Source organism: Colius striatus, chromosome 15 (genome assembly GCF_028858725.1).
Source record: "Colius striatus isolate bColStr4 chromosome 15, bColStr4.1.hap1, whole genome shotgun sequence".
NCBI lineage: Eukaryota > Metazoa > Chordata > Aves > Coliiformes > Coliidae > Colius > Colius striatus.
In genome coordinates, this window is record NC_084773.1 from 15,093,727 (window position 1) to 15,109,955 (window position 16,229).

Here is a 16,229-nt window from a genome sequence, read left to right on the forward strand (position 1 = left end):
GTGAGAAGCGTGGAGAACAGGATATTAGCAGGGTTGCAAAGCAAGTCTGAAGTGTTACCAGATGCAGTGGGAGACTGGAAGCTTTTTGATTTTTATAATGCAGGTGTTTCAGTGGGAAATAAAGCAACCTTACAATCGACCTAAAGGGAGTTCAATGCACGGATCAGTCGAAAAAAAAAGAAGTTGAGTTGGATCTCTCAGTTACTTAGACAAAGTCATTTGGACAAGTAAGAGATGACAGGCAGGCAGTATTTTAAATGTATTCATTATATTTTAGAAGAAGTAAACTTTTTCTGAATAATTAGTTTTGGCTATTTCGTATTTCCATGATACTTTAAGGCATTTGAAGGCTGTTAGGCTGTGTTATATATTATAGCCTAACAGCTGCAATGGTTTTCTTATCTTACAAGTTCAGAAATTAGAAATGTAAACTGAAACAAAGACTATACAGTTGCCTGGCACAGGGGAGTTGTTCTCCATGACTAGCCTTCCTGGCAGAAGGTTAGGGAAAAGATAAAATGATGGTAATAAATTGAGATTTTAGCTAAAATGCTGCTAGTGCAGATTATTTTATCAAGTATGGCTAATTCATTCAAACAGTATCTGTATCTTTCTCTGTTTCCCTTACATTTATCTCTTTATCATCACATACATTTCACCATTTTGTGTATTTTTGCTTGACATCACAAAAGAAAAGACGTAATTCAAGTTTGCATTTGTCTTATGCACAGAGTTGAAAAATCCAGTCTGCTATAGCCTAGATAGTAATTGCTGGCAAATAATCTTTTAATATACTTTTAAACAGATTGCAGAAGAAAGTGCCATTACAGTTAGCATGGAGCTGGTCTGCTGAACTTGTTTATGTGGCAGTTAACCTGGGCTCAAGATGAGTGAGGAATGTGTGTCATGCTGTCGCTCCTGCAATATGTAACATTGGAAGCTGTTATATCTGAAGTTTCTACAACAAAGTGCTTCCCTGGATTTTCCATCAGCCTGAGAATTGGCTAAATCAGTGAACCCAGGGTGCCTGGATTTGCAAAAACTGTCGTTCTTGTCTACTCCCTTGCTCCTCATCACTAAATAGGGCCATGACATCTATCAGATTTTCATATAATCATAGGAAGATCTAGATTGGAAGAATCCTCTGGACATGATCAGGTCCACCTTTCTGTTGTTGAAGCAGCTCATCCAAGGGCTGGTCAGGCCAAATGTTAACAATTTCCAGCAAGAGGAAGTCCACCATTTCTGTGGGCAACCTCTTCCAATATTTAATTGTTCTCACAGTAAATGTTTTTGTCTTATATCCAGACAGAACTTCTGAAGCAATTTGTGCCTGTTGCCTCTTGCCCTGTCACTGTGTTTCTTGTGAAGAGTACCTCTATCTTCTCTATAATTATATTTCCCTTGTGATATTACCTTTTACTGTGATTACATCCCACCAGAGCAGTCTCTTCTTTAGGCCAAACAAACGCAATTCCTTCTCATTTCTTCAGTTAGACTCTCTGAGGGTTAGGTTTTCTGACCGTCTCATTCCTTTGGTTGCTCTCTGATGGACCCTATGCAGTCTTTTAACATATCTTGAACTGGCTCAGTCTACTTCCTGTAGGTGTATCAATCTTGTATCTGACTTCCACGTGTTCTGTAACGTGCAGATTTGGTGAGGACGCGTTTACTCCCATCATCCAGATAATTTTAAAAGATACTGAATAAGATTGAGCCTAGTATTTACCCCCAAGGAACCCCATTTGTGACGGATTACCAGTTTGATTTTGAGCCATTACCACCCTTTAAGCGCAGCAGTTTAGCCAGTTTGCCAGCACTCTCATGGTCTGCTTCCATGACCTTTCAAACTAACACCCTTGCATGCATCCTGTCAAGTCCCATAGACCTGTCCATGTCCAATTTGTATGATATTCTGTTGCTAACTTGCTAAGCATGTGGTCATTGCAGGTATCATTAGCAAGCAGTGATCAAATGTGAGAAGAATAGTATGATTTTCAATTGCCTTGTGCCAGAGTTGTCTGCATCCTCACTTTGATGTTCATCAGCAAGTCAAACTTGAGGGTATGCAGACTTGGGCAGTGTCACATCATAGGTGGGAAACCATTGTGGCCCCAAGGAACTCTTGAGTCCTGTGGGCTATGCTTAGACCCAGAAGTTTTTTGCCTAAATGAATTACCAAGGAGCCACGTAGACAAGCTGGCAAGAGAGCAGGCAGCATTGTGAAACCTCTCATCGTAGCTGCATTCCATGAGAAGATTGTTGATATCAAACTGTTCTCATTAAGTGCTTTGGTTTCAATAAATGAAATTCAGCACGAATGTTTTGTTACAACTGACCTGAATAGCTGTGCATTTTAATAATTCTGAATTGCAATATCATATTCTCTGTGTATAAATGAGAATTTAAAAGGTCATACTCATTTCTGATTCCTCTGATTATAATGATTCATCTGCATAGTTACACTGCCAAAATTGTTTTAACATTTCCAAATTCCAAAGGTGATTTCAATACCTTATAGAAAATTAATAAACATCAGTTTTATTTCCAAATCATTAACTGGGTGTATTTTGGGTAGTTTTACCTATTTACCTGTAACATCTGAAAACATTCTATCACTATTCAGTGTTTTCTGTGTAAAAGTCTCTTCAAGAATTGACATTATTTAGTGGCATCTAAGCAAAGCAGAGATCTGTGTTCCTGTATTCCTTACACTTCTTATTCTGCTTTAGATCAGTATGTCATCAAATGCTGCAGGAATTTGAGTTGCATCTAAGACATACTTGATAAGTAAAGAAGGAAGTGGTTGCAATGTTTTGCTAGGTATGTATATTTTATTAACAGCTGGCAATGACACTGGTTTATAATCTGTGGGTAAAAATGTTACATTATCATCAGTATAGTCATCGTGATATTTGGATAAATATATAGGAGCATCTATTGCACTCTCATCCTAATGCAGAATTCTTCACAGATTTACTTATGTTTATTAGCCTCCATTTCCCCATTCCTTGTCCTTAGAAAAAGATACTTTGTTAGTCTTCTAATCTTAACAATATTGTTCTTTTCCTTGGTACAGGTGGTTTATAGTAGGTATCCACAATAATTTCACATTTCTGTATTTAAAGCATTTCAGCACTTCTGAGCATCTTCAGCGCCCCCTTTGAAGTGTTACTCATAAATAAAATGACACACATCAACCTGTTCCAAGGATCTGTGGGAAAAGGATAATAGGCTGGCATGGTGTGTTGTATAATTTTTTATTGTATGCTGCTCATGATTATTATTCTGCAGGATCACGTTCCTGTATATAGTTATAAAGGGAGAAGTTGCTTGGGAGGTGGGAGTGAATTAGATTACACAGATTACCAGACTGTATTTTTCTTAATGTATAAATATTTCTCTGTACTGGGACTTAAATGAAATGGTCTGTTTTGTTATGGCTGGATAGTTCTCTCATCATCTGGATGACCTGATTTATATGAACCTTTTATCTTGTGCTTCCCTGCTTGCCCAATTATATTCTAATACTTCTCATACTCAAGACTTATTTTGAACTGCACAAAATGTACTCCCGGTTCCACAGTGGGAGCTGATGGGAGGGTCAGGACTTCAGCATTTCAGCCACTTGAGTTGTCATTTCATCCTGAATCTCCTCCACCAAATCTTCACTAATATTTGTTCTTAGTTTTTATCTCATGATAATTTGGTACCTTTTGGCTAGAATTAACTTATTTGCTTTCCTTTAATGCCCCTCAGGTCTTTTCCTTGACAGATTTTTTGAGTATTCAGTATTTTTCTTTCTTCTGAGTACTAATAAAGTGACACCCTCATAGGCTTTCCCTGTTTCTCCCTTCCCACTTCAATGCTTGCATCCTTTCCCTTTCATTGTGGAGAATCATTGGTGAAGCCTATCATTGTACCTCTGTTCTTAAAAGAGTTTGGCTGCAGGTCCAGCTTTCCTCTTTCATTCCTGTTAAGAGTTACCATATGTCAGGTGCTATACAGAGGCTGTCTTACAGATTCTAACTGAACAGCTGAGGTGGGTGTTCCCAGGTTGAACGGCTTTCCTGGACCACCTGGCAAAAGAATGAAACCTGCTGGTACAGGTGAAAAAATGCCTGCAGTGTCATGCCACAAAGCAACTATCCTCTGCAGTTTTAAGCAGTTGCATGCTGTTTGTTGGCACACATTTAATGGTAGTATCACCAACCATGTATAATATGTTGTTGAATCTATTTAGTGAGCATCGAAACTGGGGACTTTCCTTTTTTGTATGTTTCATTTCCTCTTTTTACCTTCTTTTCTTTTGCAGACTGTGTTATATTTTTGTTTGTTTGTTTATACTTTCTTCACCCCATTATTTGTCTGCTTTCTCTACGTCATCTGCTGTTTTCCTGCCTCACATTTCCTTCTCTACTTTCTATCTAAGCTTAACTCCCCCTTGTTTTTTCTCTCTCTTTTCTGAATACCTGTTCTCATTCACATGTATGAACAGTCTATGGTTATTCACACGCTCTCTCAGTCCCAGTGTTGCTTTCTGGACTATTTTGCTTCCTTAGTTAAGCCCTTTGAACTGGTAGCATTTCTGGGCCCCGTTTTCTTCTCTTAAAGGAGCATTGGATTCTAGGCAGTGCTTTCCACACTTCACTGTTCTACCCACTCCTGATCAGATCCGCCCCACTTAATTCTGGGTGCCTGATTTCTGTGCATGGTCATCCTTGGTTACTTCTGTGGTCAGAGGGAAGAGAAAAGCTTCTCCAGAAAGTGCTTTGGCCTAGAATCCCAGAAGTATCCCTGGCTCTCCACCGATTGCCAAGGGAGCTTTGACAACGTGCTCCAGAGCTGGATGTCCTGGATCTATAGTAGTGACTTCTGCCCAAAGTCTACAGCTTGCACGTGTGTTTTCAATTCTGATCAGGGCTTTCTCTGTTTTCCTCTAAAATCATCAATGCATCCGTTTATAGCGCTATGGAAGCAGTTTAAGAGAATCAAACTTAAAAAAACCCCAAATGCATAGTCGGACTGGTAAGTTTGTGGGAAAAGAAAATCCTCTCCATCTCCAGTCCTTGTAAAATTACCTTTTCATTTCCTTCTATTCCTGTTCTCTGACTAATCAGCCTTGTGCATTGGACTGATGAACTGATCTTTCTGCTGCCACTTCCCTCCCTCTGCCGGAATACTGATGTATGCACGACATAGTGGGAAAATATTTTATTAGTGGAAGAAGGTTTACTAAAGGACAGCCTGAGGCCCAGACTGCAGAATTAGATCTCAGTTTTACCAAATTAAGCCATTTTACTTTTGCGTAATTTGACCTACATACATCAGTAATGCTTAAAGGAAAGAGTCACATGATATGTGAACATTAAATTGATAACACTGTGGTAAAATCTGTCTCTGGTCAAAGGTAATTGTGGTGTTCTATGGCTCTGCTTGTTTACCCATCACTAGATTTGCTTTATGATCTATGTAAAGAAAAATAATAGAAAAGCCTTTATAAATTTGATGGACATATCAAGGATTCTTTTACAAACAGCAGCAGAAGCTGCTTTCTGGCAGCTTTCTCCAGAACAAAGGAGAACTGTATGAATGAAGTTTGTAATATAAACCATAATATTTGACATAGATAATATAGTTCTGTCTGTAACATGTCTTATCCTACGGCTGAAGTCTGCATTCAGCTACACACTGAATGTTAGTTCTGTTAGATTCTGTTCATGGAGCACTTGAAGGACTCAGAGGAAATAAGTCATGGACTTATCTATCTGGCTTCTACACCACAAAAAAAGCTTAGGTTCTAGCACCTTCCAGCTTGTTCTTAGCTTTAATGATAAGTAGTTTTCTATATTATAAAGTATACTATTTGATAATCAATCAAACAACAATGCCCTCCATTCATTGTTTATCTTTAGACTGTTGTTTTATGTTCTTTACTCATGCTTAGACTAAGATGAAGAGTTATTTCAGTGTTTTGGGAAGCTACAGTACAGTTAAGAGCAAGTGTAACTCTCGCAAAGATCAAAGCCCAGCTCCAGAAGTTGATAGCTGCAGATGTCTGCAGTAGAAGTCATTGATGCTCTATCTAAACCTCACGGTGATTGCTTTTCATTAAGGAGTTGTTAGACTTGCAATGATCAAGAGGAGAGAAAAATCTCCCTATCTATTCTCTGTTAGATCTACAGTTCTACAAGATTTTTTCTGAGTATGCCAAACTATTAGTTGGGTGTAACAATGAAACTATTCTGATAATTACAACCTACCCCATCCCATATAACGATTATCTGATGAGCTTGTATTTACACATCTTTTATATGCATGAATCTGGAAAGAAACATCTATAGCTTGTATACTTCTACACTTTAAATGACAATAGTGAAGCCTTAAATAAGCCTGGACTAGATGTACACCTCTGCAGGACTGAGACTGCATGGTCTCAACAAATTTATTTACAGTTTTGATTTCTACCATCTAGTTTTGTAAATACACGTTTGGGATCCATGAGCAGTTCCACTGACAACACGAGTCCCGTGCACTTGAGCCTACGCACAGGCTCCTCTACATATAGAGGAGGCAGCAGAGCAGATTTATGTGAGTTTTCAGCAGTTTGTCGAGGATGCTGTGACTGACAGTGGCATCATTTGGGAAGAGAAATCTTTGCAGATCACTTGAACGTTTTAGTCGGTTGGAGAGGAAACCCTGTAATAGATTCTAAAACTGGTTTGTTTTTTTTAATCCAATAACTTGATTTTGCAATGCCAGAACTTAGTTACTAAGAGGTTTCAGGCAGGAAGGCATCCTTGAATCCGCGCTTTTAACGCCGCTCAATGTCATCCCAAAGTTTAGGCGGAAAAAAAAAAAGACAGGTGGTGTTTAAAAAGAAGTGAGGAGTAACAATGACAAGACCCTCTCTGGGAGACAGGTAACGGTTGTATCGAATGCAGCAAGGCGCAAGAAATTCGCTCCGGGTGGGCGGCTTTCTCCCCCCTCCCCCTGCCTGGGGCGGCCCCGGGCGAGGCGCTGGGGTGGGGGGGGGACGACGACGCCCGCCCGGAGCAAGTTTCCTGCTTGCCGCTGCCTTTAAGGAGGCGCCGGGTTTAAGGTGGACCGGCGAGGAGGGGCGGAGCCGGGTTGCGCGCCCCGCCCCGCCGCGTCGCGCCGCTGGTCCGCCCCCCCACCCCTTCCCAGGGCAGCGGGTGCCAGGCGGGGTTGTGATGCGGCCGTTGTTTTTGTAGGGTCGCGGGCCGTGGAGCGCTTGGCGGGCGGCGTAGTGCTCTTCCCCCACCCCCCCCACCTCTCCTTCCTTCCGCCGCTTTGTTAGCGCGAACACACAAACGCGCCTCACCTACACGGTGAAGAGGAAGGGAGCTCTCTCCCCGTACAATAATGGGCACCCGGCTCCTGCCCCCCGGGCCGCCGCAGAGGTGAGTCGACGCCGCCCCAGGGCCGCAGGTTCCCCGCGGGGAGGAGAGCGAGCGGGCTTGACAGCGCCGCGGCGCTTCCTTAAAAGCGCGGCGCCACCTTAAGCGTCCGATGACTTTTTCTCGTTACATTATAGCAGCGGAAAGAATGTCGGCGCGGGCCGCGGGTGACGTCAGAAGGGAGCAGCGCAGCGCGGCGGCGGCCAGGCAGCGGCAGCGGCGGCCCCGCCACGGCGAAGGAGGCGGAGGCGGAGGAGGCGGGAGCGGCGCCGGCCCCGCCGCCACCGCAGCGGCAATGGCGGCCGTCGGGGAGCGCAGGTCCCTGCCCAGCCCCGAGGCGATGCTGGGGCAGCCCTGGAGCCACTGGGTTGATGCTGCTAAACTTCACGGGAACGACGGTAAGCGGCCGCCCCCCCCTCCGCCACAATCCACCCCCTAACCCCTTCTACCGGCCCGGCCCCCGCTCCCCGCGGGGCTCGGGGTGCTCCGGGCGCGGCCTCGCCGTGGGAGGGACCGCGGGGCGCAGATAGGACACGGCAGGGTGCCCGGCGGGAGGGCGCCGCGGGTCCCGGGCCCGGGAAGGAGGTCGGGACCGTTGCCCCAGCCCTTCTCCCCCGCTAACGTCGCGGCCGACTTCGTTGTCCGGTACGCGAAGCCTCAGGCGGCGGCGGCCCCCGGCCGGGGCTCGGGAGCGGCGCGGAGCGGGCAGCGCTTGCCCCAGTTCCTGTAATCCGGGACACGGTGCGAGGAGGTCAGAGGCAGTCCCAGGAGGCCGGCACTTCCAGCCCTCGATTCAGCCGAGGCTTGGGGCGGGGGAAGCTCCCGCTTCAGGTGAAGCATCCCCCTCTCCGCTGACAGCGGTCAGGGTAGCCCCGCTCCGGGGGACGGGGCGACAGATCTCGAGCTCTCCGGGTTTGCTGCGCAGCGCTGGGAGCTCCTACCCCCGGTGTGTTGGTTTGTCCCTATAGGGGAATGGGCAATAGGTCGATATCGGAGGCGGGTCAGGCCCACTCTGACTTCTGCGTGGATTGAGATCTTGTGGCTTTTTGGTTTTAGGAACAGCATTAGAAGAAAATTTCAAGGAATACGGAAGAAATCGAGAAGCAATGCGACTTTGCCGAGAAGGTGAGTGCAATTTATTCTTGAGGAAAAGTGCACAGAGAAGTTTTCCTGCTCGTAACTAGTTATGAGAGGACATGCCTGGGAGAAAGGAAGGAAGCTTCAATCCTGTCACCTTGGATTTGGGAATTGTGGCCTGTCAGTGAGTGGTGTTATTAGCATTATGATTAAATTAATATATAATCTAAAAAGTACAAGATAGGGCATAGGTTAGTTATTGTCTTGACTGTGTTTCTAGTTGGGTTATTTTGAGACTACAACTAGTTCTAAGGCAGCTGTGTCACCAGCACCGATAGTATCTTTTCTTGAACTAAAATATTTTGATTTGGAGTGTAATCCATGTCAATATTTGAACACTGATCCCTTTCCCTGTCATGTCAATGTGTGAAGTTTATTTCTTAGTGTACTGCTAAATGAGTGACCTTTCACCAGTGATTAGCAAAAGTACATTAATAGCCCACTTTGTTTCAGGAGTAACAGTGCAACTTGAAGTTGTAACCAGATGATGAATGGAAGCTAGAGATTATTGGTAACTTTGTAACAGGGAGCAGAAAAAAAGATGAGTCTCATTTGTGATGTTTGGGTTATTTTGTTATTGTTTTTCCAGTTCAACAATGGGTTTATAGCAGAGAAATGTTCTAAAACTTTCTTAGTATTGTTGGTGCTAGGTTGGTTCCATCGGGATTTTGGAGTAGTATGCCACAAGAGAGGCCTCTTTAGTTTAGATACCAGATCAGTTAAACCCAAGTCATTTATTTGACGCTGTAGTAGATGGAAGACTGAGTTTGTGAATTTGATTTACGATCACAGAAGGGAGGACTTGTCAGGGGCCTAACTTAGGAAATTATCTGATTCAGCTTTTACCTCCTTGTGAGCTACGAACAGCAAATGAAACCTAAAACAAGATGGCATGTGCTGAATCTAAATGTCTATCTGTTGTAGTTGCTAGTGTAGCCCTAGTGTTGCTGAGATTTGGAAAAAAACCCAATTTCCGCGTTACTGACCTGTAAGAAAGATGTAAATTGGCAGCTGAGCTGCAGCATTCAGAATCGTGTGTGCCACTTCGCCATCTTTGAAGTATATGTGTAAGTTTTTGGGCATTTGAAAAACCACTTAATTGATGAATTCCGATCTTTAGAGTTGTGTTGGATAATTAATTTGTTTTTTCTGAGTAGGCAAATCATTCAAGTGCTAAAGCAGCACTTATAACAATAAGCATACACATTATCCTAGTAAAGATTTTTGCTAATAAGGATTTTCAAACATTCTTGCTTATTTCTACCTCTTAAAATGCAAGCATCTAAGGTTTCCAGATTTTAAAGATTAGCTGGCAGGGTGAAAAATAATCTTTCTTTTTTTTTCGTCTCCTCTGAAGACAAATCATGAAACTGTTTTTTGCATAGGCTGACCTATGCAACACTGAGACACAGCTTCTCCACACTGGCTCCATCCATGTGAATAATTTGTAGAGTTATGAGTTGAAGGAAGTTCATAAAACACAGAGAGTTAAAATTGAAACTTAGTAGCTCTGTCAGGCTTCCAGAAGTCTGTTTATTCTGATGAATGAGACCTTGACTTGTTGTATACCTGTAGCTAGTCTATAGAGAGCTCAACCTACTGCAAAATAAAGCAAAATTGTTCTAATTAAGTTTACACTTAAAGAATTAAGGGAGGAGCAAAACATGCCAGCATATGTTTGTGTTGTGTTATCAAGGAAAATTTGGAGAGTACTGTAATTGATTCCTTTTCCCAGGAAAAAATTGTGTTTAAAACTGAGGAACAAACATTTATATCTAAACCATGGATCTTAACACAAAAAGATGTGAACTAAAGGTATAAATTCTGTCAAATCAACTCTAACCTCAAGATTTTGGTCGTGGTACCACACAGTATTTTAAATACGGCTGATGACAGAACTTGTTGTGTAAGAAAGTTATTTCTCTACAGATTGGGAGTTGACTCTGTGGCCCAACTTCACAAAAGGATTTCAAGGTTATTTAGGCTAATTTAACCTTGCATTGCAACTCTTCCAGTTTGCATAAAAGAATTAAATATTCATGGCCTGGAGAGGGAGTGAAGGAGAGAACATGACTTTACAGCTCACTTATTAGAATTGAGTTCAAACATAAGTGGTATTTTCTTTATTTAACGATTGTCAGCTTTTGGGTCAGGCTCCCACTGGCCCATGAACCCACCAGGTTATGGGTTGTTGTTGTTTCCTTTCCCACATACTGTTCCTCTGTGTCTTCTAGTGGGAATAGCTTCATCGTCAGCCTGGCTGGTAGTGAGAGGTGGATTTCAGGCTTGCAGGCAGTAGAGTCTGGGTGTCCTGAAAGAAGAGTGGGTGTTCCCATGATTGGAACACTATTAAAAAGGGACTTGACATTACCAGCTTCTGCTTTGAAGGAAAAGAATGATGCCTGTTGTTCTTTTAATGGAATAAAGGACTTAACTGTAATTCCAAGACGTTTTGCAGGCTGTGGAGACAGGCAGGATTTCAGGCACACCTCTGTCACTGGCATTTCCTATATGCTGATCAGGCAGCTCTACTCTCAGCGTGCTGGTTGTTGTGAAGCTTGATGAGTCCTTAATACCTGTCAGTGATGCTAGTTCCATGTAGGGATCAGGAAACTAAAATTAGTTCATAGTCTCAAACACTTTTTTCTGTATCTAACTCTCCTCAACATAACCAACCTCTCATTGAAGTAAGAACTAGAAACAGAGTTTGAACTTCACAAACTCCCAAGGTTTGTCATTCATAGCTGCCTGTTCTTTTTTCACTGCTCTTAATATGCCTTCTATTCCACTAATCCATAATGTGCAGTTGTTCCTGCTGGAATCCTCACAAACCCTCACCAGAGTGAGAAACTTACTGGATGCTTCCCTATATGTTGCTTTTTGAGGCAGTAACCGTTCATGCTGAGCTTTGATGTAGAAATTAGAGTGGCAGGAGTAAGGTATGGGCCCAGTGGCCTTGGCTCGCTTTTGGCATGGAAAATCCCCAACAGATGGAAATGGGAAAGGGGCATCGTGCAGGGGAAATTTTACTTTAAAGTACCCCTTAAAATTGTCTTGGACTTCATACACTGCAATCTTCTTGCAATGAGCAATACTGTCCATGTAAGAGCATGTCAGAAGCAATTGTACTTCGATTATTTTCATATGCAGTTTACGTGACAGAATCTTTTAGCTCATAGACACTTAGTTATTTACTGCTTGTGATCCAGCTAAAGGTGTGATTCCCCTGCCACACGGCGGGTGTGATGAAGCAAGTGTGGCATGTTGCATTGTGATCTGTAAATGCGTTCTGAAACAGTGAGGCAGAAAATCTTGCCCTCTTCATGCATTTTTCTTATACTTTAAAATGAAACTTTGCTGAAGTGCACCTTTTAAACTTGCCTGTGGGATATTAGGAGCATGTGCCATCAGACGCAGCCAGCTTGCTCACATACACTCAGTTCATTTTGGAGATGCAGCAGGTTTCAAAAGGAGGTTTATGTGTCTGTGTCTTTTTCATTTGAAGAAAATTATTCTTAGTGTCACATGTTGTAATCAGTGCTTCAAATGTTTTGGCAAACAAATTCATTTCTGAGGATTATTTTACTAAGCCACATTGAATTCAGTTTGCTTTTAAAGTATTTTCTAGCCCATTATTATTGTGAAGGTGATCTCAAACTAGAACCTTATTTGTAAGTGTAAATTTGTGGTAACTTTGACAGACTTCAGTAGTGTGAACTTTTGCTTCTTGCAAAATTTGACAACAGGTTGTCTCTCTTCAATCTGGAAGTATAGAGGAGCTCTGAATAGAAACAGTTAAGCCTAAAGTTGTTTATTGAGACTGGCGGCTTAACCCGATATCACCCCCCCAAATAAAACACTGACTCTCCACTCAGTAAACTTCCAATTATTTTGGATGTCACTTTAAATAAAGCAAAACAAAAAAATCGAAGCATCTCTACTCCAAGGCTATGTTGGAGAGACAGAAAGGACCTGTAAGCTAACAGAGATCATTACTTCCACTAATACTTCTTAATGTGTGGAACCCTTTTTAAGTGGTTGAGGTGAAAGTTTGTTAGATTCTTACATTGAGTCATGAAATAGTTTAAAAATATTTATATTAATAAAAATACACAAGAAACTGGAGCTTATCAGAATGGGAAATAAGTGTGGAGAACAGAGTAGAGATTAGATTAGACAGGTTAAAATGGAGTGTTTGGTTTCGATAGCATATTCAGTGCGTGCTGAAGCCATGGGTTGTCTTCGCTAGAACTTAAGCATTTCATTGTGTCAGTTACATATACAGTCCCTTTTTGTTTGTTTTTTTTTCTCATTTGTGTGTTCCATCCCTTAAGAGGTAAATCCCTCACTACTACTTATTTCAAGTACTTCACTAGTAGTGTCACCCTAGTTTATATCTAACTGGCAACAAAGTTTAGAAGGGAGGGAGGACAGAACTTAGGTCGTGAGCTTGATTTAATCAATTGTCATTGATGAAGATTGTTGAAGTTTAGCTAAAGAGAGGTCTTTGCCATCCTTACAGCGTCCTTACAGTCTGCTGGTGGTTTGTCCTAACTGTATTTGGTGCTGCTGTGAATCCCCAGGAAGTTTCTGATTATTTGCTCTGTGTAACTGAGCTGTTTTGGAGGAGGTGGTCCTTTCAGTGGTCATAGAGGGAGATGCAGAGGAGGCAGTTACTTTATTGTAGGTTCAAGTTGGTTGACTGATGATTACTGATGCATTAGATAATGCACGGGTCAAAGTTGGTGCTGGCTGTGTGGTGGTGTAGTGTGGCACCAGTCTTAGAGACTATACTGGTCTTAGTAAAGCAAGTGTTGAATTTTCTGTGTGAATACAGTTAATCAGTTTTTGGTAGGCACCTTCAGAAGACACTCCAGAAGACTTTGTTACTGTAGGAATTCATCAGGAGAGCAGGTGGGAGTAAATTCTGTTCAGCATCGTGTCACCTGATAACAGTTGACCTTCTGGTCTTGGACAGTTAGTACATCCTGAGGAAAACCCTGAGAGAATTCATGAATGACCTTTGGGGCATTCAGCAGAAGCTTTGGGATTTAAATGTATTAATTGTTATTAATGGAAGCTACCAGAGCTGTGAGGGTACTGAGAGCTATACAATGAACTCTTCTTGAGCCTGTGCTGGGCAGGACTGAGCAGTGAAATCCAGGACTGAGCCAGAAGCATCTTTATCACATAGACCCAAGGGCTAGAATTTTCCCAGCAGCAGATTCAATAAATAATTAAGGCATTGGTGAGACTTTTGTTCCAATATTAAGTTGTAAATACAAGTAAGAGACAGCATCTGATTTCAAATTTAAGTTTGTTTTTATTCAGCCTTGGGAGATGCTCAATTGAGTTGATTTTTGTTGTGTTAAATCATGTCAAAGATGCTTAGAGGGCTCTGTAGTCCTTGACTGCCTGCAAATAGGCTGTGAGAATTTTTAATAGATAAAAATAAATATTTTAAGGTAGCAATACAAAGTGCCATTCCTTTTTTTTTTTTTTTTTGACATCCTGCATAGCTATTCAGAGTCTGCAATCAGATAAATCCTCTCTTCATTTCATTGCATTTTAATTGACTATTTACACAAAGCATTTTAAGGATTTGTGGACTGGTTATTGTAAAACAATTACAAGGAGACTTTAAAAGTGCATTGAACTATTTAAGAAAATTGTAGCAATTTTATGAGATTGCATGTTTTTCAAGCTATTTGAAAGGATGCTGCTTTTGAGATTATCTACAGTGACTGGCCCTCATTTTTTTCTTGTTATTTTTGCCCTTAAAATCCAAATTCTGTTTACAATATTTAATTATTTCTGGCAAGATGAGTCAGATGTTATAAATAGAATATTGTGATGTTAGCCTGCAAGTTAGAATTGTGTCATCTTTTATGCTTTAAAGATACTTTGCAAGTTTTTAGATATTGCAGGAGTATTAGTGTGATATTGCAAGGCTGTGGGGACTTTCACTGAGACTGCAGCCACAAAACTGCTTCAATCCATCTGTAACGTGAGATAGCAGGATACTTCTGGCTTTTTATAAGAACCTTTGAACTTGTTGTCTACACACATACATAACAGTCAGGAATTCACTGTTATCTAATGCTTCTTAAGTGGTATGTATGATTAGCTAGGTTATCCCTATGCAGAAGAGGTGGTGTCTTGATAATACTTGATTAAATACTGCTTTTTGTGTAGTTTCTGTTCTATATTTAACAACAAATGCTCAGTAAGAGAAGAATAATGTGAAAAATATTATGTAGAAATATGACTTTCCCATGAGTTGATAACATTATCTAAGTAGAGCAGGAAAGACAAAAAGACTTAGTGAAGGGTACTCTTAAATAAATTAGGTTAAGAGGATGCAGATTACTCTCTCTCTAAGATAACTATTTTAAAAGCTACTTTTTTCATTGCAGTGAATCTATAAAAGAAAATGTGTACAGTTCTTGCACCTTTTCTGAGTGTGCCTAGGCTGTGGCTGTAACTGCCAAAGGCCAGTTAGGGATACATGTGATCTTTTATAAATTATGGGACAAAAGAGATCACACCTTTTACAAACCATTATCATATCTGATTTATAATTAGGTATTCCAAATAGTCTATAAGGTGCTTAAAAATTGTTTCTCTTCCCTTTCAATGAATGAAATCGTGGCTGTGGAAGTTGCCCATATATATGATACCCAACATTATTTCCTAGACATTCTTACAGCGTAGGTGATGACACAGAGGAATACAACTTGGTACTTAGTTTTTAGCAGCAAGTGTTAAAATCTGGCAAAGGGAATTGAAACTATAATGGAGCAGAGTAGCACGACTGTAAAAGCAATTGTCCTGGAAGGCAATGAATTTGTGGTAATTGGTGTTCCTGTTGCTGGAAGGCTTTGCACAGTCAAAAGTTCTCCCTGCTTGTGCAGGCTGTGTGCAGCTGTGAGCCAGGACTGGTGGTGCAGTGGTAAGTCAGATACTTACTTGTAAGCCCAGATGCTATGGGGTATGACTTCATCAAAGTAAACTGGACATGCAGCTGCTCCCACATCACTTGGAGTCATGATCGCTAGCTTTGGAAATGGTCACTGTGAGGGTAAATATTTTAGGTTATTGTCTCAAGTAGATTAGAAATACTCAAATGCTCATTTATTTGTGTGTAAACACTGCTTGTCAGCCCTTGTGGAATAAGCTGGTTTGTGGTAACGTGTTTTCCCATGAGAAACATCGTTTATTTACAAGCTCACCCCCACCCTGATTTCTATTTTCGATAGCTTCAGCATAGCTTATAGACAAATTTCATTGATAATGGAATGTGAAAGGGATATCTGGTTATGCTTCCCTTCTAATGGGATTATATCAGCCAGAAAACTTAGTCAATGTTCTTGATCTGCTTTTCTGTGACTAAACAGGATCTTGCATCTTGCATCTTTCATCAACTGTTTGTAGTATAATAGAAAATGCAATGTTCTTGACTGAAACATATACAAAGCAGCTGAAGGGCTCAAATCCAATGGGGAGCAGCTTTGAGGTTTTAAGTTAGTAGTTTGCACTTCTGTTCTGAAATCTAGAGCTCACAGCTTTGTTTGCAAGAAAGTTTGTTAGACAATTTCACGCTCATACTGCTGCTCAGAAGTCTTACAGCAACCTACATTAAAACAGAGTGTGGAAACTTCAGCAAGTGGC

At 41.4% G+C, this 16,229-nt stretch overlaps 1 protein-coding gene across 7 annotated transcripts in view; it reads left to right on the forward strand.

Moving 5' to 3' along the window:
- Positions 1-16,229, forward strand: part of ATXN7 (ataxin 7) — an 86,821-nt gene that overhangs the window by 17,193 nt on the left and 53,399 nt on the right. For 5 of the 7 annotated variants that reach the window (XM_062007943.1, XM_062007948.1, XM_062007945.1 and 2 more), the window contains 3 exons: positions 7,236-7,424; positions 7,559-7,819; positions 8,478-8,546. In XM_062007943.1, the coding sequence (XP_061863927.1) occupies positions 7,570-7,819; positions 8,478-8,546 (319 nt within the window). In that variant the 5' untranslated portion in view covers positions 7,236-7,424; positions 7,559-7,569. Of the gene's footprint in view, positions 1-7,235; positions 7,425-7,558; positions 7,820-7,951; positions 8,368-8,477; positions 8,547-16,229 lie in introns of those variants that run through there. The other 2 variants (XM_062007947.1, XM_062007949.1) reach the window with 2 other exon arrangements.